Raw genomic sequence first — 23160 nt, forward strand, 5'->3', positions numbered from 1 at the left:
GATATGTATGAGAGCTGAATGGGATATGGAACAGACTGAACTAATCTGCTGTACATACTGGCAAGCACAGGAACCAGGATAGGGGGCAGGTCTGGTCGGGGTTATTGTGGGTCACTCTGACTAGGCTGCAGTTCTCACTGATTTATGTGAGGGCCAAGTGTGTGCTGGGCAGAATCAAGCTAGACTGCAACATCCATTGGTTCATGTAGAAGACAGGGCTAGAAACAGAACTGACTCAGCAATTGCAATCACCAGCTGATTGGGGCAATGGATTGTGCCAGGCCCTGTGCAGGCAAGTATACACAAGAATCTGGTCTGGGATCACCGCGGACAAAGTTTCTTTGGGGATCTCCCCGATCAAACTGCCAGATTCAGAACCCTAACCATGAAGAGAAGTGTAGGTTCCATGGTCTGCCATCGAGTGCAAATGTCAGAGCTGAGCCTCCTCAGAGGCTGACGAAGCAGTAGACAGCATAACCAGGTGCTCATGGAGGATATGGCAGTCTATCGGAACCTGCAGAGGATATCTAGCACCACAACAGAGGACAGAATAAATCAATCAACTTTGCAAGCCATATGTTGGCAGTGAAAATCTGGACAAATGGAGACTCTACGGTAAACTATGTCAGACAGCAGATTCTGGAAAGATTTCATCCTGCTTGGAACGGCAAGATTGGCAGCAATTCATAACTGTTGAACTATCAAAATCACTTCAGCAAGACCCTCGGAGCATGTCCCACATCAGGGACCTGGGATGGGTGGGAGGCTGGGTGGGGATTCTCCATTTATCTCCCCCTTTTCCCCAGATGCAGAAAAAAATGTGGAAACAATAGTGTTACCCTCTTTCCTGTAGTCCTTGACCCTTTGTTCCCTAATTAACTATGTAAAGATTGTCAAAAATAAAGAAAAAAAAAAAAGAACCCTGATCTACTATGACTTCAGACTTGACTGTTATGTGTGCCAGCCAATGCATGGTTGGTTGTGGTTTGTAACCTGTACCAGCCAATGCACACATCAGTGGATGCAGGTGCTTTATCAGTTCTGCCTCAGCCCCATATCTCACACACTACAACACGTGGCACAGCCTAATCAGGGCAACCCCCAATAACCCCACCAAGCCTGCCCCCAGCCCTGATTTTTGTATAAATACCATGCACTAACCGATTGTGCAACTGGAGCTCCCAGCCCTGATTTTTGACACTCCAGGCTTTACTACAGCCTAGCCCAGCCCAAGCTGCATCCCATTTGGCTCTCATATGTACCTATGGGTGCTGCAGGTTAACTCAGCCTGACCTGCCCTCATATCCAGGCTTCATGCATGCTGACACGTGTCGCCACCTTGTCCACCCCAGACACCACCAGCCTTGGTCCTTGTGGTCACTAGAAATAGGTACAGTCTAGCAGGGGAGTACCCACAGGTCCTTGCCAAGCATGTTACCTACCCTGGGATAACTAACAAAGATGCGAAGCAGTAATTGGATTTTGTTTAATGTTATATTACTACAAAATATTAATTTTGATAACTTTGATTGAATGACAATTATAAAGCTAGCAATCCCTTGCTCAGATCATTAAATTGTAAATATTCTATATGCTCTTTATATTTAGCACACAAAAAGGAAGCACAGGGACTGTAGCCCAGCAGCTAAAGGCTTTGCCTTGTACACGCCAGGATCCCATATGAGCGCTGGTTTTAAACCAGTAGCCCCGCTTCCCATCCTGCTCCCTGCTTGTGACCTGAGAAAGCAGTAGAGGATGGCCCAAGGCCTTGGGACCTGCACCCATGTGGGGGACCCGGAACACGTTCCTGGCTCCTGGCTTTGGATCGGCTCAGCTCTGGGCATTGTGGCCGCTTGGGGAGTGAAACAGTGGACACATCTTCCTCTCTGTTTCTCATTCTCTGTATATTCAATCATCCAATAAAAATAAATAAATCTTTAAAAACAAAAGAAAGAAAGCACAACGGGCCCGGCACTGTAGTCTACTGGCTGAAGTCCTCACTTTGCATGCACCAGGGTCCCATATGGGTGCCAGGTCATATCCCAGCTGCTCTACTTTCCTTCCAGCTCCCTGCTTGCGGCCTGAGAAAGCAGTCAAGGACAGCACAAAGGCTAGAGGACCCTGCACCCACACAAAGAAGCTCCTGGCTCCTGGCTTTGTATTAACTCAACTCTAGCCGTTGTAGCCACTTGGGGAGTGAACCAGCGGAAGGGAGGATCTCTCTCTGTATCTCCTTTTCTCTGTGAATCTGACTTTCCAATAGACGAATGTAAGAAATGAAAGGGGGCCGGCATGATAGCATAGCAGTTAGAGTCCTCGCCTTGAACACACCGGGATCCCATATGGGTGCCGGTTCCAATCTCAGCAGCCCTGCTTCCCATCCAGCTCCCTGCCTGTGGCCTGGGAATGCAGTCGAGGATGGCCCAAAACATTGGGGTCCTGTACTCGTATGGGAGACCCAGAAGAACTCCTGGCTCCTGGCTACAGACTGGCTCAGCTCCAGCTGTTTTGGTCACTTGGGGAGTGAGCCATCAGATGGACAATTTTCCTCCTCTCTGTATATCCGCCTTTCTGATAAAAATAAATAAATCTTTTAAAAAATGAAGGAATGAAGGAAGGAAAGAAGGGAGAGAGGGAGGGAGGAGGGGAAAGAAATGAAAAGAAAGAAAACAGCAAAGCGCCTGAATAAACAACATTTTTACATTTGCTTTTCTGTGCAAACTTCTTCTCCTATGTCAAATTACAGAATGGATACTCCTATTGGAGAAATATTTGGCAAAATGGAGGATGTTGATATGATACAGATTTTTCACTTCCAGATTTACTGCCTCAAGAAATTCCTTTTTTAAAATAACTTTTGTTGGAAAGCTGATTTACAGAGGGAAGGAGAGACAAGATCTTCCACCTGTTGTTTTACTGCCCAAATGGCCCCAATGGCTGGTGTTCAGCCAATCCAAAGCCAGGAGCCAGAAACTTCTACCTGGTCTCTCACCTGGGTGCAGGTGCCTGAATCTTGGACCATTCTCCACTGCTTTCCCAGGCCATAAGCAGGGAGGTAGACAGGGACTGCAGCAGCTGGGACACAAACCAGTACCCATATGGGATACCAGCACTTAGAGGTAGAGGATTGACCAGTTGAGCCAACATCACAGCCCCAAGAAATTCTTTTAAAAGACTATTATTTTTACTGGAAGGGTAGATCAGATTCATATCAGAGAGATAGAGAAAAAGATCTTCTTTCTGCTGGTTCACAACCCACGTAGCTACAACGGCCAGAGCTGAGCCAACCTGAAGTCACGAGCGAGAAGCTTATTCCATGTCTCCTACGCAGTAAAGGACTGCAAGGCTTTAGGCCATTCTCTACTGCTTTGCCAGTTCACAAGCAGGGAGGCAGATGAGAAGTAGAGCAGCCGGGATATAAACTGCTGCACCCATATGGGATCCCAGCATGTGTCAACGTGAGAATTTAGCCACTAGGCTATCACACTGGCCTGTGATCTTTTCATTTTAAAAGTTTATTTACTTATTTGAAAGGCATATAGAGACAAAAACTCTCATCCATTTATTCATTCTCCAAATGTTCACAATGGCTGATGTTGGACAAAGCTGAAGCCAGGAGTCTAGAATTATATCCAGGTCTCACACATACAAACAGGGACCCAAGCACTTTAGCCATCTTCCATTGCTTTCCAAGACCATTAGCGGGAGCAGGATTGGAAGTAGAAGAATCAGTCCTGAAACGGGCCCCATAAAATGCTGGAATTGCAGAAAGCAGCTTTACTTGCTGTGCAACAATGCCTGTCCCTATTTGTCATCTTAATGGATGTGGATTAGTCACTCTTTAATAGACCTCAATGAAAGGCAAAAAAAATGGAAGGTGATGCCATAAGTTTTTCCCAAGTGATGTGCAAAGAGATCTTTTGCATTGATTTATACCTCAAGGATCAATACGCTGCACATCTTTCTATGGGCCTGTTTTCTATTTACATATATTCTTTAAAGAAATGTTAATTCAAGTTCTGTGCCCGCTTTGAGTTGGGCTGTTTGACTTTCTGTTGCTGTGCTATTCAAATTATACATTTTAGATATTAATTCCTTTAAAGATAGATAATTTGGAAATATTTTCTCCCATTCTATCGGTTCCCTTTTTACTCTGCTAACAGTATGCTTTCTTGCAAAAGTTTTCAATTTTTATGAAACCTGTTTTCTCATTTTTTTAATGTTGCCTACACTTTCACATCACATTCACAAAATCTGCCAAATTCAATGCCATATGACTTTTCCCATGTTTTACTGTTTTACATTTTTTGTTCTTACATTTAGAGCCTAACTTCATTTTTTTGAATGCCTACATCCAGTTTTTCCAGTACCATTTGTTGAAGAGACTTTTTCTTTCTTCCCTCCTTTCTTCCTGGCTCACTCCCTAAATGGTCTCAACAGCCGGAGCTAGTCGATCCAAAGTCAGGAGCCTCCTCCAGGTCTTCCACACTTGGGTGCAGGGTCCCAAGGCTTTGGGCTGTCCTTGACTGCTTTCCCAGGCCACAAGCAGGGAGCTGGATGGGAAGTAGAGGAGCCAGCATTAGAACCGGTGCCCCTTATAACTCACTGGGTGGGACACAAAGATTAGTTACTCCTAACTGGGATATGGAAGATTTCTCTGCACCCCTCCTAAAACTGTTCACCTAAACTGTTGATATATGTCTTGTTATAGACTACCCAAAAAACAGCCAGGTTCAGAGAAACCATGCTTCAAAGCCATAAACTGTTAAATACTAAAATTAAAATAGACATGAGACAGCTGAATGGCAATCTATAGCCATTTTAAGGTGTATAGAACACGGTTGAATATAAACCAAAATGGAAATGTCTATGAAGAAGTCACAGGTTGTGGTTGAGAACCTGCATTTTCCTATTAACATATTGGTTAATCAATACCATGTCAATTAATGCCATAATGTTGTAATTGGTTGCAAATATTATGTTGGGGCTTTTAATTGATTGGGATGATACTCTGCTGGCTCTACCTTTAGACCAGAGATGGTCTCACCAAGAAACTATTGAACTTACCAGGACAGTAAGATGCTGGACTGTATGCTTGGTAAATACCTTCAATCAAAGAATCTCAACTGAATTTGAACTGTGGTAATGCAACAAGGTGGAGCAGTCCACTGTGGGGGGAGGGTTTGGGGAGGGGTAGGGGGAATCCCAGTGCATATAAAAATGTGCCACATTATGCAATGTAATTAATAAAAAAATAAAATAAAATAAAAAAGAACCGGTGTCCATATGGGATCCCGATGCCTGCAAGGTGGGGACTTTAGCCACCAGGCTGCTGCTTGGGGCCTGAAAAGATCTTTTCCTACTTAATGGCCATTTAAAATTATACTTAGCAATACTATGTTGGCTAACAAAAACACATACGGGTTGGATTTTGGCCTAAAGTACACCGAATTACAAAGGTATTTTCAACGTAATTTTCACATTAAAATTTCCAAACGAACTAAGAAGAGACAGTGAGATTCGCTGTGAATCATAATGTCCAAGCATTGCAGTAGCTTCTGGAGAGGAACTGGTCAAAGAATTAACTCCTCAGGCAATTAAACCTGGGTAGACTTGCACAATAGTAATTTTATGTTAGTATTCTGCGTGTATGATTTCATAAACACGGGCCCACCGAGAATGCGCTAAAAGTAGCCGAGTATTTAGTACAAATACGGGAAAGAACAAAAGCAGGTCCAGCCCGCAAGCCGGTGGAAACCGTACCGAAGCCCCCGTCTATCGGAGGAACCGACCCGCACGCGCGACGCTGAGCCAGGAACAGGCCGCGCCTCTCGTGACGTTAAAACGCAGCGCCTGCCGTCGGGGGCGGGAGTTCCGGTCGCACTGAGGCTGTGCTCACGGCTCGGGTCGCACGGCAGTGCTCGGCGTGTGGACCGGACGGTGACCCGCGGGGGTAGCGAGGCCGACCCGTGAGCTGTGCGAGGTCGAATCCCGCGCTGTCTGAACTCCCTGCGCGCCCGGAGCCCGTCGGAGAGGCTGTGCATTCTCGGTATGCGCTGCTGCTTCTCCCAGGGCGGGTGCTGAGCGTGGACGGGAGAACGCCGACGCCGGTCGTGGGTGCACAAGTGATTTTAAAGCTAATTAAGTAAGTTAGAGCTGTGTTTCGTACGGTGGTATTCTTGGTGGCTTCTTAGGATTTGACTTTTCATTTCTTTGATATTCTAGAAGTGTGTACTAACTAGAGACATGACTTGAGAGGCCTTTGTTAATGTCATTTATCACATGGTGGGGGAGGAGCGAAATGAAGAAGGCTCCAGGTTTAGTATTGTGGTTGAGATCCAGTACATTGTTTTTTCCTTAAAGGAAGCCTGAACTTTTTAATGTGGGAAGCATTGACCCAAGCTGATTGTTGATTACAATAAAACCAATACTGCCTGTCAAGTTCAGACTTCCGTGTTAACAGTATAGACACAGTCGTAGTCCTGGTGGGCTGGATAATCCTTAGCAGATCGTGCGGTAGATATTTATGCAGGTGTTTACGGTTGCATTACAAGTGCTTGCATAGAGATGGTTACTGTGAGAACTAACAGGAGAAATTCTTGGTATGAAGTATGACTGGAATAATTAGAAATGCAACTGAAGATATAGGTAAAGTCTCATAGTGTGACAACTTTGGTAAATAACAATACTAAATTTGATTTCAATCTGCACTTCTATGGTTACAAATGCTACTTGGGAAGATAGGAATACTATTGCTGAGGTTTGCACTAACTGTTGAAGCTTAGAGATGGGCAAGACCAATCGAGAAGTCGAGAAGTTGAGAGATACAGTTATGAAAATAGGACTGAAGAGAAATAGAAGGATCCAAACAGATATATATATATATATGTAGGCAGATCATACTAGGCTTTTTTTTATTTGGCATCTTTTTTTATTTCATTTTTGAATTTTATCGTATTCTATATTGTACAATCCTGGAATTCCCCTCCCCCAATTCCCATCCCCCCTCCTGACTGATTTTTTTTCCCATATTGTCACAACAGGACATTTCTTTGTAAGGAGTTACAATTCCATCAGTCTGCTATTTAAGAGTGCTCCAACATTGCTGGTACAGACAATGTCAGTCCATCATCCCATTGTCTAGATATGTCCAACACTTTCATTGGGAGTCCATCTTTTATTTGGAAGTAGGGATGCATGTTGCATGTGTCTTCACATCTGGATATGGTAGTCTCCATTACTCCACCACTATACATTCCAATTTGCATGATGGATTCCTTATATTAGAGAGAACATATGGTATTTGTTGTCTTGTGATTGACTTATTTCATTAAGCATAATGGTCTCTAGTTGGGACTATCTAGTTCATTCTTTTTAGTGGCTGAGTAGTATTCCATGAAGTAGATGTACCACAGTTTCTTTAACCACTCCTCTTTAGATGGGCATCTGGGTTTTTTTCCATGTCTTTGCTATTATAGATTGTGCTGCTGTAAATATAGGATTACAGATCCCCTTCTCATATGTAGTGTTTTTCAAAGATTTGTTTATTTTTATTATAAAGCTGGGTATACAGAGAGGAGGAGAGACAGAGAAGATCTTCTGTCCAATGTTTCACTCCCCAAGTGACCGCAACAGGCTGGTGCTGCGCCGATCCAAAGCCAGGAGCCAGGAACCTCTTCCAGATCTCCCACATGGGTGCAGGGTCCCAAGGCTTTGGGCTGTCCTCTCCTGCTTTCCCAGGAAACAAGCAGGGAGCTGGATGGGAAGTGGAGCTGCCAGGATTAGAACCGGCACCCATATGGGATGCCGATTCTTTTAAGGCAAGGACTTTAGCTGCTAGGCCACGGTGCCGAGCCCCTCATCTGTATTTTTAATTTCTTTTGGATATTTTTCTAGGAGTGGGATAGCTGGGTCCCAAACAGATATTGTAAAAGTAAAATAAATATATGCCAGTTGGTTTTTTTGTAATTGTAACAAAATAAATCTTTAATTCCATCTTCCATGAACTTAAAACCATTTTTTCTACTTTTTAAAAAATTTTATATCATTTTATGACACAGTTTCATAGGCTGTAGGATTCCCCCAGCCCCTTCCCAGGCCCTCCCCCCATACTGAATTCCTCCATAGTGTTAGAGTAGTACAGGTCATATCCTGTCATGATTCCTTCATTGCAGGTATGAACCATGCAGAGTCCAGCATCTTATTGTCCAGATAAATTCAACAGTTTCATTGGGAGACCATCCTTGGTCTGAAAGTAGAGCTGGTAGAATATCATCTCCTCCAATGAGATGTCACTAGTCATTTTCAACAACAGGAAGAAACATTGAAATTAACCACATCATGAAGTTGATTGACAGGGTATTGAGTGACCAACATGTTAGAAAATGCAAGTTCTTAACTGTATCCTGTAACTACTTCCTTGACATCTCAATTTTAGTATATACACAACCAGCTGCTATAACTCTTTTTTTCTCCCAAGCTAACATGTTTTTGAGTTTAACCTAAATCACAGTGGCACAGAAACAGTGGAGTCATCAACATTAACATCCATTATATATATAACAGCTAAGTACAAACTTAACATCAAAGTTTCTATACTGTTATATCTTGTTTAGCATTAACAGTGATAAATTGATAAAGTTTTTTGGGGGAAGAAAATTAAGCCACAATTTAAACTTTGCAGTATATGGTGATTAAGCATGGTTTTACAGCACTTTGCATTTTAACACTTGAAGAATAGAAACGTTTTAGGCAGGTGAGCAGGGAAATCCCCAACAACCCAGTGAGTGAGGAAGAATTTAACTCTACATCCTACCTAGTAAAGTCCAGGAGAAGCAAATAGGGAGCCTGAGCAGTAAGTACAGGCTGAGCGATTATAAGCTAGTTGGCCTTTTCCCTGGCTGTTCCAGACTTTGCATATCAGTCTCTCTGTCTATCTGAAAAGCCAGATGGGAATCTTGGTCAGTAAGGTACAAGCTGCATGATTATCAACTAGCTGACCTTTATTAGTCTCTGTCTATCTGAACTAATTTTGGGGCTCACAAGCAACACTGATGGTCGGTGTAAGAGAGGGCTAAGAGCCAAGGCTAGAACTAGATAAGGGCGTTTTTTATACTTGTACTAGTTATTTGAGAGACAGAGCTCTTACCTCTGTTTACTGCCGAGGTGTCACCAGTGACTGTGGCTTTAGCTGGGCAAGGCTAAAGCTGGGTTCTAGAAAATCCATCTCATATGCGTGCAGGAACTGACTACTTGAGTCATGGTTGCTGCTTCCGAGGATCAGGAATCTGAAAAGGAAATAGAACCCAGGTACTGCAGTGTGGAAAGTGGGCACCTTACCCAGTATCTTAAATGTTTCCGTGAGGCTAAAATAGGTTTCTGTTTTTAGGGAGATAGAGTAAACACTGTCCCCTCAGTGAACCTTTGTACTTTGTATGTTTATTACACAATAAAATCTGAAGTGGAAAATAGTTCATTTTTTAAATCAGTATTTCCCTATATGTTCCTTTTTCCCTCTTTCTTGTAAGTGGCCTTGGCTTAAGTCATGGGGTCAGATGTTCCTGAGCTTTTATATTTTCAAGAATTGGTGAATGGATTGTGCTATGTTATAGAAGCCTGCAAAGATGATGGTATATCATTTGTCATGACTTTTTTTTTTTTTAACATTTATCTAGTTTTGGGCCCGGCGGTGTGGCCTAGCAGCTAAAGTCCTCGCCTTGAAAGACCCGGGATCCCATATGGGTGCCGGTTCTAATCCCGGCAGCTCCACTTCCCATCCAGCTCCCTGCTTGTGGCCTGGAAAAGCAGTTGAGGACGGCCCAATGCATTGGGACACTGCACCTGCGCGGGAGACCCGGAAGAGGTTCCTGGTTCCCGGCATCGGATCGGTGCGCATCGGCCCATTGCGGCTCATTTGGGGAGTGAATCATTGGACAGAAGATCTTCCTTTCTGTCTCCCCTCCTCTGTGTATATCTGGCTGTAATAAAATGAATAAATCTTTAAAAAAAAATTTATCTAGTTTTATTGGAAAGGCAGATATACAGAGAGGAGGAGAAACAGAGAGGAAGATCTGTGAAATCATTCACTTCACAAATGGTTACAATGGCTGGAGCTGACCCAATCAGGAGCTAGGAGCCAGGAGCTTCTTTCCGGTCTCCCATGCGGTTACAGGGTTCCAAGGTTTTGGGCCGTCCTCCGCTGCTTTCCCAGGCCACAAGCAGGGAGTGGATGGGAAGAAGGGCAGCCGGGATTAGAACCGGCGCCCATATGGGATCCTGGTTCATACAAGGCAAGAACTTGAGCCACTAGGCTAACGCACCTTGTTATGACACTTTTTAGGCAAGTGATTTTAAAGGTTTTTATTTTATTTTTTAAAAATTCATTTGTTTAGGGCTCGGTAGCGTGGCCTAATGGTTAAGGTCCTCGCCTTGATCCCATATGGCTGCTGGTTCTAATCCCGGCAGCTCCACTTCCTCTCTATCTCTCCTCCTCTCAGTATATCTGACTTTGTAATAAAAATAAAATTAAAAAAAATTCATTTGTTTGTATTGAAAAAGCAGATTTACAGAGAGAGAGAGAAAAATCTTCCATCTGCTGGTTTACTTCCCAAATGGCCAAAACACCTAGGGCTGGGTCAGAGCTGTGCCAATCCAAAGGGAGCCAGGAGCTTCTTCCATATCTCTTCACATAGGTGAAGGGTCCCACAAGGATATGGGCCAACCTCCACTGCTTTCCCACACCACAGTAGGGGAGCTGGAAGAGAAGTGGAGTAGCTGGGACACGAACTGGTCCCACTGCTGGCTCTTAAAGGCAGAGAATTAGCCTGTTGAGCTGCCATGCCAGCCCCAGTATATTGCTGTGTCTTCCTGATTTGAAAACATGAAGGCATTGTACAGTGCCATTTTTCCCCCAAAGATATCTCTTCAGATTTTGTGTTGTAAAATGCCAGATAGGTTTTCTTTGTCTTTCTTTTCTTTCTTTCTTTTTTTTTTTTTTTTAATAATCTTACTTTGTTGATTAGGGTACAAAGGGTCAAGGGCTACAGGAAAGTGGGTAATATCATTGTTTCCACACTACCATCATCATTTTTTTTCTGTATCTGGGGTCAGGGGAGAAACAAAGGGAGAGGCTTCACCCATACTCCAAGGGTCCTGCTCGAGCAGTTCTGATTAGTTCAACAGTTCTGAATTGCTGCCAATCTCGCTGTTCCAATTGTGATGAAATCTATTCAGAATCCACTGGCTGACATAGTCTCTTCATGCTTGGGGATCTGAGATCAGCAGTTCAGTTGGAGTGATCTCCAAAGAAACTTCATCCGAGGTGATCCCAGACCTGATTCTTGTATGTGCTTGCCAGTATAGGGTCCGGCACCATCTGTCGCCCCTATCAGCTTATGCACATGCTGGTTGTTGCAATTGCTGGGTAATTGTTTCCAGCCCTGTCTTCCATGTGAACCAATGGGTGTTGCAGTCCAACCTGATCCTGCCCATTTCATACTCAGCCCTCACGCAAACCAGTGGGAGCTGCAGCCTAGTTGGGGTGACTCCCCACAACCCTCACTATCCTATCCTGCCCCCTATCCTGGTTCCCATGCATGCTAGTATGTACGCAGACCGGTCCAGTTGTACAGTGCCTTTTAGCCTACCATCATCTTCAGCATTTCTGTCCTTTTTTGTGCCAGATCTTGTTTTGTGGTATGTGCCTGTGCTGTCATAGAGTTGAGAGAATATCATGATCTCAGCTGCATCTGTGGTATAAAACTCTTGTTATCCATTAACGTTGACCCCTGGGCCACTATATAAAAGTGTATTTAAGTTATCCTTTTATGAACTTCATGTCTAAAATAAAATGCCAAGTAAGTTTTGAATTTTTTACCGAGTCAATAATTATAGCCTCTTGGCTGCTGGAGTCTAGGAACAAAGGTAATGATGAAGACCTGGTGTGATGGATCAGTGCCTAAATCCTTGCTTTGCATGCACTGGATCCCATGTGGACACCAGTTCATGTCCCACTGCTCTACTTCCCATCCAGCTCCCTGCTTGTAGCCTGGGAAAGCAGTCAAGGATGGACAAAGCCTTGGGACCCAGTACCCGCAAGTGGGAGATCCAAAAGAAGCTCCTGGTTCCTGCCTTCAAATTGTCTCAGATCTGGCTGTTGCAGCCATTTGGGGAGTGAACCAGCAGATGGAAAGTCTTTCTCTTTGTCTCACCTTCTCTTTGTAAAATCAGATGGAAGATCTTTCTCTCTGTCTCTCTCCCTCTCCGTCTCTCTCCCTCTCCGTACATCTGACTTTGCAATAAAAATAAACAATTATTTAAAATAATAATAATAATCTTTTTTTAAAAAGGTAATGGTGCAGTACATAAAATTGTGCAAAAGTTATATAACTTGTATTTCAGTAATTGATTATATTTTAGCGCCTTGTACATACTGATGTTAGTTGGGAATTTTAAAAAATAATTGTCTTTTAACTGCATTTTTCTTCTTTTGCAGGAATTTTTGTGTCTCTGTTTTTTTCAAAATGAATATTAATGTCACATTAAGACCTTTAGCCAGGTTTCTGGTGATGCCATTTACCCTTCATGGAAAGAGAAATAATTTATATTCATCGATTTTACATAGATGCATGTCTTCCAAAATACCAGCTGTGCCCTGTCCTAATAAGGAGAGCACATCCACTTCTCAACAGCTAGAATTGGATGGGTGGAAAACCACAATGAAATCTAGTGTGCAAGAAAGTATTTCAACAGGCTTGAGTGACAAGGATGAAGATCCTCTGGTTGCCACCAGAGAGTTAATTGAGATGTGGAGATTGCTTGGCAAGGAAGTACCAGAACACATCACTGAAGAAGAGCTTAAAATCATTATGGAATCTCCTTCTAAATCATCAAAAAAGAAATATTTAAAACATTTATATATTAAGGAAAAAATGAAAAAAGCCAAGCAAAGAAAAAAGGAAATGAAAGCAGCAGCAAGGGAAGAAGCAATGAAAGTCAAGCTGCTAGAAACCCCTGAGGAAGATAAGCAGCAGAACTTCCTGTTCCTACGACTTTGGGATAGAAACATGAACATTGCCATGGACTGGAAAGGTGCTCAGGCCATGCAGTTTGGACAGCCTTTAGTGTTTGACATGATGTACGATGATTACATGAAACCAAAAGAATTACAGAATGCTGTTTCTCAACTCTTAGAGAGTGAAGGTTGTAACAGAAGAAATATTGATCCTTTCCATATATATTTTTGTAACCTTAAAACAAATGGTGCTTATCATACAGAGTTAGTTAAACGTTACAGAGAAAAATGGGACAAATTGCTTTTAACAGCAACAGAAAAGTCTTACGTTGATTTATTTCCAAAGGATGATATTATATATTTAACTGCAGATTCTCCCAATGTTATGACTACTTTCAAGCATGACAAAATTTATATAATTGGATCATTCGTTGATAAGGGTATACAACCTGGAACATCCCTAGCCAAGGCAAAACGATTGAAGCTGGCAACAGAATGCCTTCCATTAGATAGATATTTGCAGTGGGACATTGGTACTAAAAATCTTACCTTGGATCAAATGATGCGTATTTTGTTATGTCTGAAAAACACTGGTAATTGGGAAGAGGCACTGAAGTTTGTTCCTAGGAGAAAACATGCTGGATTTCTGGAGATTTCTCAGCATTCTCAAGAGTTCATTGAAAACCTGAAGAAAGCAAAGACTTTTAAATCATTTCCCAAAAGCTCTTTAAATGTACTTACACAGAAGAGACAGCTTAAATGAGAAAATTTGCTAGCTTAAAAAATAAATGGGTTGAGAGTAGTTTTATTAGTGATTTCTTTCTAAATGGAAATCACTTTCTAGTCTTTCTAAACTAACTGGGGAATTATGTCTTTTCCCAATCAATTGAGTATCTGCAAAACTTTTAGAATGTATTTTGTTTACTGTAAAAAGGCAATTAATCAAAGTAAGGAGTTGTTGATTTTTATTGAACAGAAAAATCTTAACCCAGTAAATAGTTAGACTATTGATATGGCTTTTTTTTTTAACATTCTCTTAGTTTCAGACCTTAAACCCCCTTTTTTTTTTTTAAAGATTTATTCAGTTTATTACAAAGTCAGATATACAGAGAGGAGGAGAGACAGAGAGGAAGATCTTCCATCCGATGATTCACTCCCCAAGTGAGCCGCAACGGCCGGTGCGTGCCGATCCGAAGCCGGGAACCTGGAACCTCTTCCGGGTCTCCCACGCGGGTGCAGGGTCCCAATGCGTTGGGCTGTCCTTGACTGCTTTCCCAGGCCACAAGCAGGGAGCTGGATGGGAAGTGGAGCTGCCGGGATTAGAACCGGCGCCCATATGGGATCCCGGGGCATTCAAGGCGAGGACTTTAGCTGCTAGGCCACGCCGCCGGGCCCTAAACCCCTTCTTAAATACTCTTTTATTTATGTGACAGCCGTTTCTCTGTGAAAAACTTACTTGGAAAAAGATTTCTAAACTTCAAATGGTAGTTCATTTATTGAACTAAATTTTCATATGCTGAGCATGTCATATGCACTAAAGATACATTGTTTAACTGAATCTTGGTTAAGTAAAAGGCTAAGATACATCTGGGCATGTCTTGGAATTTGGCTGTATTATGAAAAAAGGTTTGTAGGGGGTCAAACTTAATTTCTTTTTACAAAGAAATTTTATTTGGCTAATGTTGATGTCACTTGTATCCTTCTGCAATACAGATAGCCTAATGTCCCCAGAATTCATCCATGTTGTATGTACCAGAATCTTTCTTTTAAAATTTTTTTTATTTATTTGAAAGGAAGAGTTATTCATTTATTTATGGGTCAGGGAAGAGACAGATTTTTTTGTTAGTTCACTCTTCAGATGGATGCTATGGCCAGGGCTGAGCCAGACTGGTTCCTAGTTCTTATGAATACGAAGTCAGGACGCTGGGCCAACTTTCATTCACTTCTTTCCTAGGCCTTCATCAGGGAGCTGGATGGGAAGTGGAGCAGCCTAGACTTGAGCTGGCACTTATATGGGATGCCATTTGCATTGCAGCTGGTGTTTTACATACTGTGCCACAAGATCAGCCTTGTTGGCTTTCCTTTTCAAAAATACTTGTGTTCCAGCCATTTGGTTTAAATAGAAGCTGCCATATTTTATAGAGCTTGATTACCTGATTATGCCAAAGAACAGAACTTAGGCTAATCATAATACCCATCTTGCCCTGGTCAGTTGATTATTTTAGTGATAAACATCTGACTTTAGGACCACTCTGAACCCTTTTCCAGGATTTTTGGACCTGATCTCAGATAACATACTATTTGATTTCAGGCGGTAGAGTTTGACAGCCAGGAAGCTTTGGGATTGATGATGGCCATGCCTTTTCCTGTATGAGGTTTAAATACAGAAAATAGAGACCAATTTCTACAGCTGTAGAAATCTCTGGCTGCAGCTGTCTGAAGTTCATCTGTAGGTGATCATTAGCTTTTTTTGGTTTTTCAACCTCATGAACTAACTGAGTAACCTAATTACTGCTTTTTATTTTTTTCTACCTAAACCAGTTTGAGTTGCATTTTTGCCACTTGCTACCAAATAAATCCTGATACACTTGACAAAATGTAACTCATTGCCTAAGAAAAGAACTACTGGGACTCAGTGTGAGGATATGTTGTGCAGTGCATTTCTTAACGCAGTATTTAATCTTTAATCAAATACTTCAGTTCCTTCTCCATACCAAATGGGATAGCATGCAGTTAACATGGATTACTTAAAAAACAAAGTTGTAGATGGTTTCATTAGCACCTTTGTACAAATGAAGCCAGTTCTTTTTCAGAAAGTTAAGTCAGCTTGTGAATATACACTCGGGAAAGGAAGCCTTGTAAGTTATACATAATGACAAATTCTGGGGTTAGAAGAGGCCTGAAGACTTGATGTTTTTGTTCTCTCCTGTCTCTGTCTGGCCTGATCTCCCGCCCCTGCATGCGAGGGACCTCCATTGGATGCGTTTGTTTATCTGGCCAACACTCAGCCTCACCCAAGCTGGCTATCACCGTCCCCTTCATCGGCTCTGCCTCTGGAGAGAGCGCAAAGCCCCCGGGGACTCAGCCCACCCCCATGCCCAGGGTCCAGCCAGAGGGGCCCTGGACGCCCCTGGAGTAGCACACACCTCTTTGCAACTGTGTGTTTCCTGTCCCCGCCCGTGGAGTACAGTAGGGGATGCACTTTGTCCCCTCCTCCACCCTCCCCACCTGTCACACCCACAGTGGGTGGCAGTACCTGTTTAGGGAGCAGCACTGGCTCCCCATCAGGGAGGGCTCCTCAGCCTGGGAGCCGTGTGCATCTTAACGCCAGGTGATGGAGAAAACCCCAGCTTCGCCAAGCCTAACATTCCCTTCCCCTTGCGCCCCCACCATGCTGCCTGTCCCTAACAGCTGACCACAGCTCTAGACAGCCGTAGTTCCACCCTCGCAGCTCTGACAAAGCCGCCACGAGAGGGCTGGGAGCCGAACCTCTCTAGGGAACTGTCCCATGCCAGCTGCTGCCTTTCTTCCCCCTCCCCCCGGCCCCTCGGCCCCTCTGCCCCTTCGGGGATGAGACCCTGCACAGGCAGGCACCTGTGGGGACTTCTCTGGCCTGTGGCCCAGCCTGGGGTACAATGGAGCGGCCGAGCCAGCACCTTTCTCTGCAGAGAGATGTTTTAGAAAATACTTTTCTCCCCCTTGGTTTTTTTTTTTTTTTTTTTGGTTGATTTTCATTTTCTCTCCCCCTTTCTTACAAGAAAATAAGATTGCAAGCACTCCCAGTAATGATTTAGTAGTTCCTTTCCATTTCCGTATTTGTAAATTAGGAGATAATTCTGAGAATCACTAAGGATGATTTATTTCAGAGAACTCCGTCAAATAGCAAATGAGTTATGGGTGACATTAGAGGAAAAGAACTGAAGGCATGGATGCAAATATAAGATATTTTTAAAAATCTAAATAAAGCTTATTTTAAAATAAAAAAAGAAGAGGCCTGAAGAAACTGATGGGGAGTGTGGTATGAGTGCATTTCAGCTGTTGCGCCCTACTGAGTGCTAAAGTGTTGGCACTTGAATTGCTTGAGGTACACTGAAGGAAAAAATAGTACACAGTGCTAAGAACAGGGAGTTAAAATTGCCTGCGAGGACTGGGAATACAGTGAGGGAAGCAAGGCTCCTAGGTTGACTCATTTTTACACCGTTCCAATTCTCCCTCGGTTGCAGTTCCACTCTTAAAGACTCTGACATTACTCATGTTGCTAAATCTGAAAACTTGTTTTCCACATGAAAATGATTTCAAATAGTTATTGCCACATGAAGCATGCTATCTGGCATATATGTATTCAATAATATGAACTAAAGAATTTAGAATTTCTACTATTAATATGTGGGTTACTGTCTTTGAAGAATATGGTGTTACTTTTTGTATAAAAGTATGCTAAAGTATTTCAGTGATGCAAACATTACATTCATTTATAAAAATCCACGACTGTTTCCCAAATAGTCAAGCAGTGACTGATGTCTAAGACCTATCAAGCTCATCAGCAGTCTATACCGATAAAGCTGGGGGGGTGTGTGTCAGCTTGGTGGCACAGGCATTCTATATAGGCACTGGTTTGTGTCCTGGCTGCTCTACTTCCCATCCAGCTCTCTGCTTGTGGCCTGGGAAAAGCAGCAAAGGATGACCTAAGACCTTGGGACTCTGCACTTAATGTGTGAGACCCAGAAGAAGTTCCTGGCTCTTAGCTTCAGATTGGCTCAACTCCAGCCATCGTGGCCATTTGGGGAGTGATCCACCATTTGGAAGATTTTTGTCTCTTAAGTAAATTTTTTTTTTAAGATTTATTTATTTTTATTACAAAGTCAGATATACAGAGAGGAGGAGAGACAGAGAGGAAGATCTTCCATCCAATGATTCACTCCCCAAGTGACCGCAACAGCCAGTGCTGCGCCGATCCGAAGCCCGGAACCAGAAACCTCCTCAGGTCTCCCGCATGGGTGCAGGGTCCCAAGGCTTTGGGCCGTCCTTGACTGCTTTCCCAGGCCACAAGCAGGGAGCTGGATGGGAAGTGGAGCAGCCAGGATTAGAACCGGTGTCCATATGGGATCCCAACATGTTCAAGGTGAGGACTTTAGCTGCTAGGCCACTGTACTGGGCCCGTCTTAAATAAATCTTTTAAAATACTTATTCAAAAGGTAGAATTACAGAGACAAATCTTGCATCTACTGGTTCATACTCCAAATGGCTGCAATGGCCAGGGATTAGCCAGGCCAAAGCTGGGACCTCCATGCAGGTCTCCCAAGTTGGTGTTGAGACCCTATGACTTAGACCCTCTGCAGCTTTTTCCAGATGCATTAGGGAGATTGTTCAGAAACTGAACAGCCAGAACTTGAACCATTGCCCTTATCATGCTGGCATTGTAGGCAGCAGCTAACCAGTTATGCCACAACTCCAGTTTCTAAAATATTTTAATAATCTTACTTAGTTGATTACGGTCAAGGGCTACAGGAAAGTGGGTAATATCATTGTTTCCACACTAATATTTTCCTCTGTATCTGGGGTTGGGAGAAACAAAGGTAGAAGCTCCACCCTGCCTCACACCCATCCCAGGTCCCCCGATGTGAGGCATGCTTCGAGGGTCCTGCTCAAGCAGTTCTGATAGTTCAACAGTTCTGAATTGCTGCCAATCTCGCTGTTCCAATTGTGATGAAATCTATTCAGAATCCACTGGCTGACATAGTCTCTTCATGCTTGGGGATCTGAGATCAGCAGTTCAGTTGGAGTGATCTCCAAAGAAACTTCATCCGAGGTGATCCCAGACCTGATTCTTGTATGTGCTTGCCAGTACAGGGTCCGGCACCATCTGTCGCCCCTATCAGCTTATGCACATGCTGGTTGTTGCAATTGCTGGGTAGTTCTGTTTCCAGCCCTGTCTTCCATGTGAACCAATGGGGGTTGCAGTCCAGCCCGATCCTGCCCACTTCATACTCAGCCCTCACGCAAGCCAGTGGGAGCTGCAGCCCAGTTGGGGTGACTCCCCACAACCCCCACTAGCCTATCCTGTCCCCTATCCTGGTTCCCACGCATGCCAGTATGTACAGCAGACATTTCAGTCTGTCCCACATCCCATACAGCTCTAGTACATGTCAATGGGCATTGAAGCCTAGTTCAACCTAACCAACCTAATATCCAGCACACACACCTACTGGCAGGTGCCTTTTGTCTAGCCACCCATGCCCCTGTCCTGATTTTTGTACTCTCCAGTGGGAGTGATAACCCAAGAGGAAGGTGCCCACTATCTCCCTACTAGGCCACTTCCACTCCCAGATCATGCACTTTCCAGGTAGTTCTGTAGTTTAACTTGACAGATTAAGCTCCCAGTGCCAGCCTCTGCCAGCTGATGCTGTGGCAAAGCCCAACCAACCCTCACTCTAATTTTTGCTTGCACCAGTTGGAACAGTCAGTCCACCATGGCCCTTCCCTGATCTAGCTCACATGAGGCCCACAGGTGTTGTAGCCCTGCCTGATCTGGTCTGCCCCATCCCTACTTAGTGGTTGTCCAGCGGGGGAGCTCACATTCTTCCTGCCAGCCTTGCCCCCTCCCTCCCTGGTTCTCACATGTGCTATCTGGGCACTGTGACCACATCTGGTACGGCTCATCTCACCTTGGCATTCCGTAATGTGCACTGGTTTGTGTCTCGACCAAACCCGGCCCGACCCACACTCTATTCTGGTGCTCGGATTCACCAGCAGGTGATGTGAACAGGTTCAGCCTGGTCTGCCCCCACATATGCCATTATATATGCTGGTGGTTATCTTCCTCTGGCCTGGTCTGGGTTGCCCCCTATCGTGGTTCTTGCACTCACCTCTAGTGACTGTGTCCCGACAGATGAATTTCCCAAGCTCCCCCATCAGAACCTCTCCCTATGCCTGATCTTGCACGTACTGGTGGTTCCATGAGTCTTCTTTGTTGGCCTTCAATCTATTCCAATCCTTGGTGTTGGATGTTTCAGCCTAGCCAAGGCTCGTCTATACCCAGACACAGCTCACACCTGGTTCAGTAGGGGCAGAGACTCAGCCTAGTACATCCTACATCTACCCAGGTTCTCCAGAGCACCAGATGGTGCTGGAGTCTAGCCAGGCTCGGTGCACCCAGCTCCAGTCCACACTTGTGCCAAGAGAGACTGCATCCATATCCAAACCAGAACACAGCCCCCACTTCAGCCCCCACACTCTCCCGTGAAAACCCCAACTCAGCAAGTGTGTACTCTCACAGCTCCCCGAGTCTATTCGCAGCCTTAAATTAGGCACATGCCAGTGTTTGCTCTGACCCAGTTGGCTTAGCCCCTCACCTATCCTGGCCTTTGCCTTGGGTGCTGTGGCCAATCGGTGTAAGAGCCTAGTTCGGCATGACATGTGCTCCATCCTGATTTCTGTTCTTTCTTGTGAGTTGTGGTTTGCTTGGCCCTGCCTGGTCCATAAGGGAGATGACTCAGAACTGGAACAGCCAAAACTTGAACCAGTGCCCTCATCACGCTGACATTGTAGGCAGCAGCTTAACCAGTTATGCCACAACTCCAGTCCCTAATTTTTTAATAGCTATTTTTTTAAAGATTTATTTATTTTTTTATTACAAAGTCAGATATACAGAGAAGAGGAGAGACAGAGAAGATCTTCTGTCCGATGATTTACTCCCCAAGTGAACACAACGGCCGGTGCTGTGCCGATCCGGAGCCAAGAGCCAGGAGCTTCTTCCGGGTCTCCCACACGGGTGCAGGGTCCCAAGGGTTGTCCTCGACTGCTTTCCCAGGCCACAAGCAGGGAGCTGGATGGGAAGTGGAGCTGCCAGAATAGAACCGGCACCCACATGGGATCCCTGTGCGTTCAAGGCGAGGACTTTAGCCGCTAGGCCACTGTGCCAGGCCCTTTAATATCTATTTGAAAGAGTTTCCAGAAATCTACCTATTGGGCAACTCCTTAGATGGCCACAATGGGCAGCACTTTTCCAGACCAAAGCCAGGAGCTTCATCCAGGTCTTTCATGTGGGTGGCAGGGGCCCAAGGACTTGGGCCATCTCCCACTACTTTTCCCAGGATGATAGTAGGGAGATTAAACAATATCCTTCAAGAAAATATTCAGAACACAACTGTGAACTTACTCCACACTGGTCCGGTAGAATTTTAACCATCTATATACATTCACTTTTTTTTTTAAAGATTTATTTATTTTATTACAGCCAGATATACAGAGAGGAGGAGAGACAGAGAGGAAGATCTTCTGTCTGATGATTCACTCCCCAAGTGAGCCGCAACGGGCCGATGCGCACCGATCCAAAGCCGGGAACCTGGAACCTCTTCCGGGTCTCCCACACGGGTACAGGGTCCCAAGGCTTTGGGCCGTCCTCAACTGCTTTCCCAGGCCACAAGCAGGGAGCTGGATGGGAAGTGGAGCTGCCGGGATTAGAACCAGCGCCCATATGGGATCCCAGGGCGTTCAAGGTGAGGACTTTAGCCACTAGGCCACTGTGCCGGGCCCATATATACATTCACTTTTTAAATTGTAAATTGATTGCATGTAATTTGGTGATATAAAGTGATGCACATACGAACTTCTAAAATTTCTGATAGCTGGGGCAGTCTTCTGGCCCAAGAAGACACTTAGGATGCCTGCATCCCAGACTGCCTGGATTCAAGTTCTGGCTGTACTCATTCCAGCATTTAGAATATAATTTGAATAAAATATGAACACTAACTACCTTTTAAGTTTTTTTTTTATTAAGCAAGCACCTACCATGGCCAAGCATCTATTGGAAATTTAATCTAAGAAATAATCCAGTCCTAATGTTCCAGGCAAGTATTGCTTTATAGTTACAATGTACTCAATAGTACCGTGTGTCACTGCAAACACAGAATTAGCAAATGGCAGTGCATTTAAATGCACTTCTGTGTGACCCCAAACTGCTTCTCTTTGCCTTGCACACCACCTCTCATTCCCTAACCCACTTGCAGAGGGTCACAGCAACTTGCACTCATGGCTTTCAGTGAATATTTGCTGAGATTGGTATAATCTAGGTCCTGGGGAAACAGTGGTGACCCAAACTGTCACACACACGGCAAACACAAAAGAAGTTCCTGGCTCCTGCACTGGATTTGGCTCAATTGCAACCGTTGAAGCCACTTGGGGAATGGCCACAAATGGAAGATCTTTTTGTCTTTCTTTTGTAAATATGCCTTTCCAATTAAAAAATAAATTCTTATAATAAAAATGGAAACAAACACTAAGTACCCGATTCAAGATAAGCTTCCTGCTTGCTTTTATATATATGATAAAGATAGTGCGTCACGGACTTCAAGACAGAGTACACAATGGGGGAAGAGTAAACAAAACGCTCTACCTCGCTTGATCCCCACAAGCACCTTCGAGGATGCTATCACTACCTCTAGTTTCAAGAGCTGTCAATCAGGGACTCAAACCTAACTTTGCCTCCTAAGACTAAGCCCTAATGTTGACTGTATACTGCAGGGAAAATCCATTAAACGCAGCTTCCCAGAAGGCTGCATAAATACATAGAAAAGGAGAAGATGAGACCACAAAAGCGGGCTGGGTCCTAACCTAACACCTAGACTGCTCTACTGATCCCCGGAATCCACCAAGTTACTCAGGAAGGGGGAAAAAAGCTTCTCTCAACTTGAAAGATTTTGACCTGGGGAGAAGTCGTCATCATTCCGCTTCTCCACCTTGGCACGTCGTCTTTCTCTGGTTCCCTCCTCACAGATATTTAAACCAGGGTAATTCCGCCTAGGACTAACGTAGGGATCAAGCGACGGTGCAGGCAAGGCGACCAACACTTGAGGGCGCTCGGTAAAAGTTTACTCCCTGTGAAATAAGGAATAATTCAGTTATTTTTTTGGTCCCATTACGTAGAACAGGCGAACACACGTGATGCGGCTAGGGCGGCGCGAACAGACCTTGATGACGTCGAGTTTGCAGAAACCTATGATCCACCCACGACTCCAGAGAGACGATCCCAACCGGCTCCGACTCCTCCGCTCCTGCACCCAAGAAAGCAAGTCTCCATCCAGCCCTCCACAGACTCCACCCACTCGCCCCTTTCCCCGGCGGGGCTACCGCTTCACGACGTCACATCC

The 23160-nt window shown here is 44.4% G+C and overlaps 2 protein-coding genes across 4 annotated transcripts in view; one reads left to right on the plus strand and one right to left on the minus strand.

The window, feature by feature from the left end:
* Positions 1-22999, minus strand: part of SENP7 (SUMO specific peptidase 7) — a 188668-nt gene extending 165669 nt beyond the window's left edge. For 2 of the 3 annotated variants that reach the window (XM_058661817.1, XM_058661813.1), the window contains exon 1: positions 13562-13697. The gene's annotated coding sequence lies outside the window, so the exon portion shown is untranslated. Of the gene's footprint in view, positions 1-13561; positions 13698-22980 lie in introns of those variants that run through there. The other variant, XM_058661815.1, reaches the window with a different exon arrangement.
* On the plus strand, positions 5982-14033 carry TRMT10C (tRNA methyltransferase 10C, mitochondrial RNase P subunit). Its single transcript, XM_058661820.1, has 2 exons — positions 5982-6049; positions 12494-14033. The coding sequence occupies exon 2, from the start codon at positions 12522-12524 to the stop codon at positions 13773-13775; it is 1254 nt and encodes a 417-aa protein (XP_058517803.1). The 5' UTR covers positions 5982-6049; positions 12494-12521; the 3' UTR covers positions 13776-14033.
* Positions 23000-23160: the final 161 nt, after the last annotated feature.

This window comes from Ochotona princeps, chromosome 3 (assembly GCF_030435755.1).
Source record: "Ochotona princeps isolate mOchPri1 chromosome 3, mOchPri1.hap1, whole genome shotgun sequence".
NCBI lineage: Eukaryota > Metazoa > Chordata > Mammalia > Lagomorpha > Ochotonidae > Ochotona > Ochotona princeps.

What these genes read in the sequence shown, in the direction of transcription:
- TRMT10C (XM_058661820.1), top strand. Translation starts at nt 12,522, where the DNA reads ATGAATATTAATGTCACATTAAGACCTTTAGCCAGGTTTCTGGTGATG.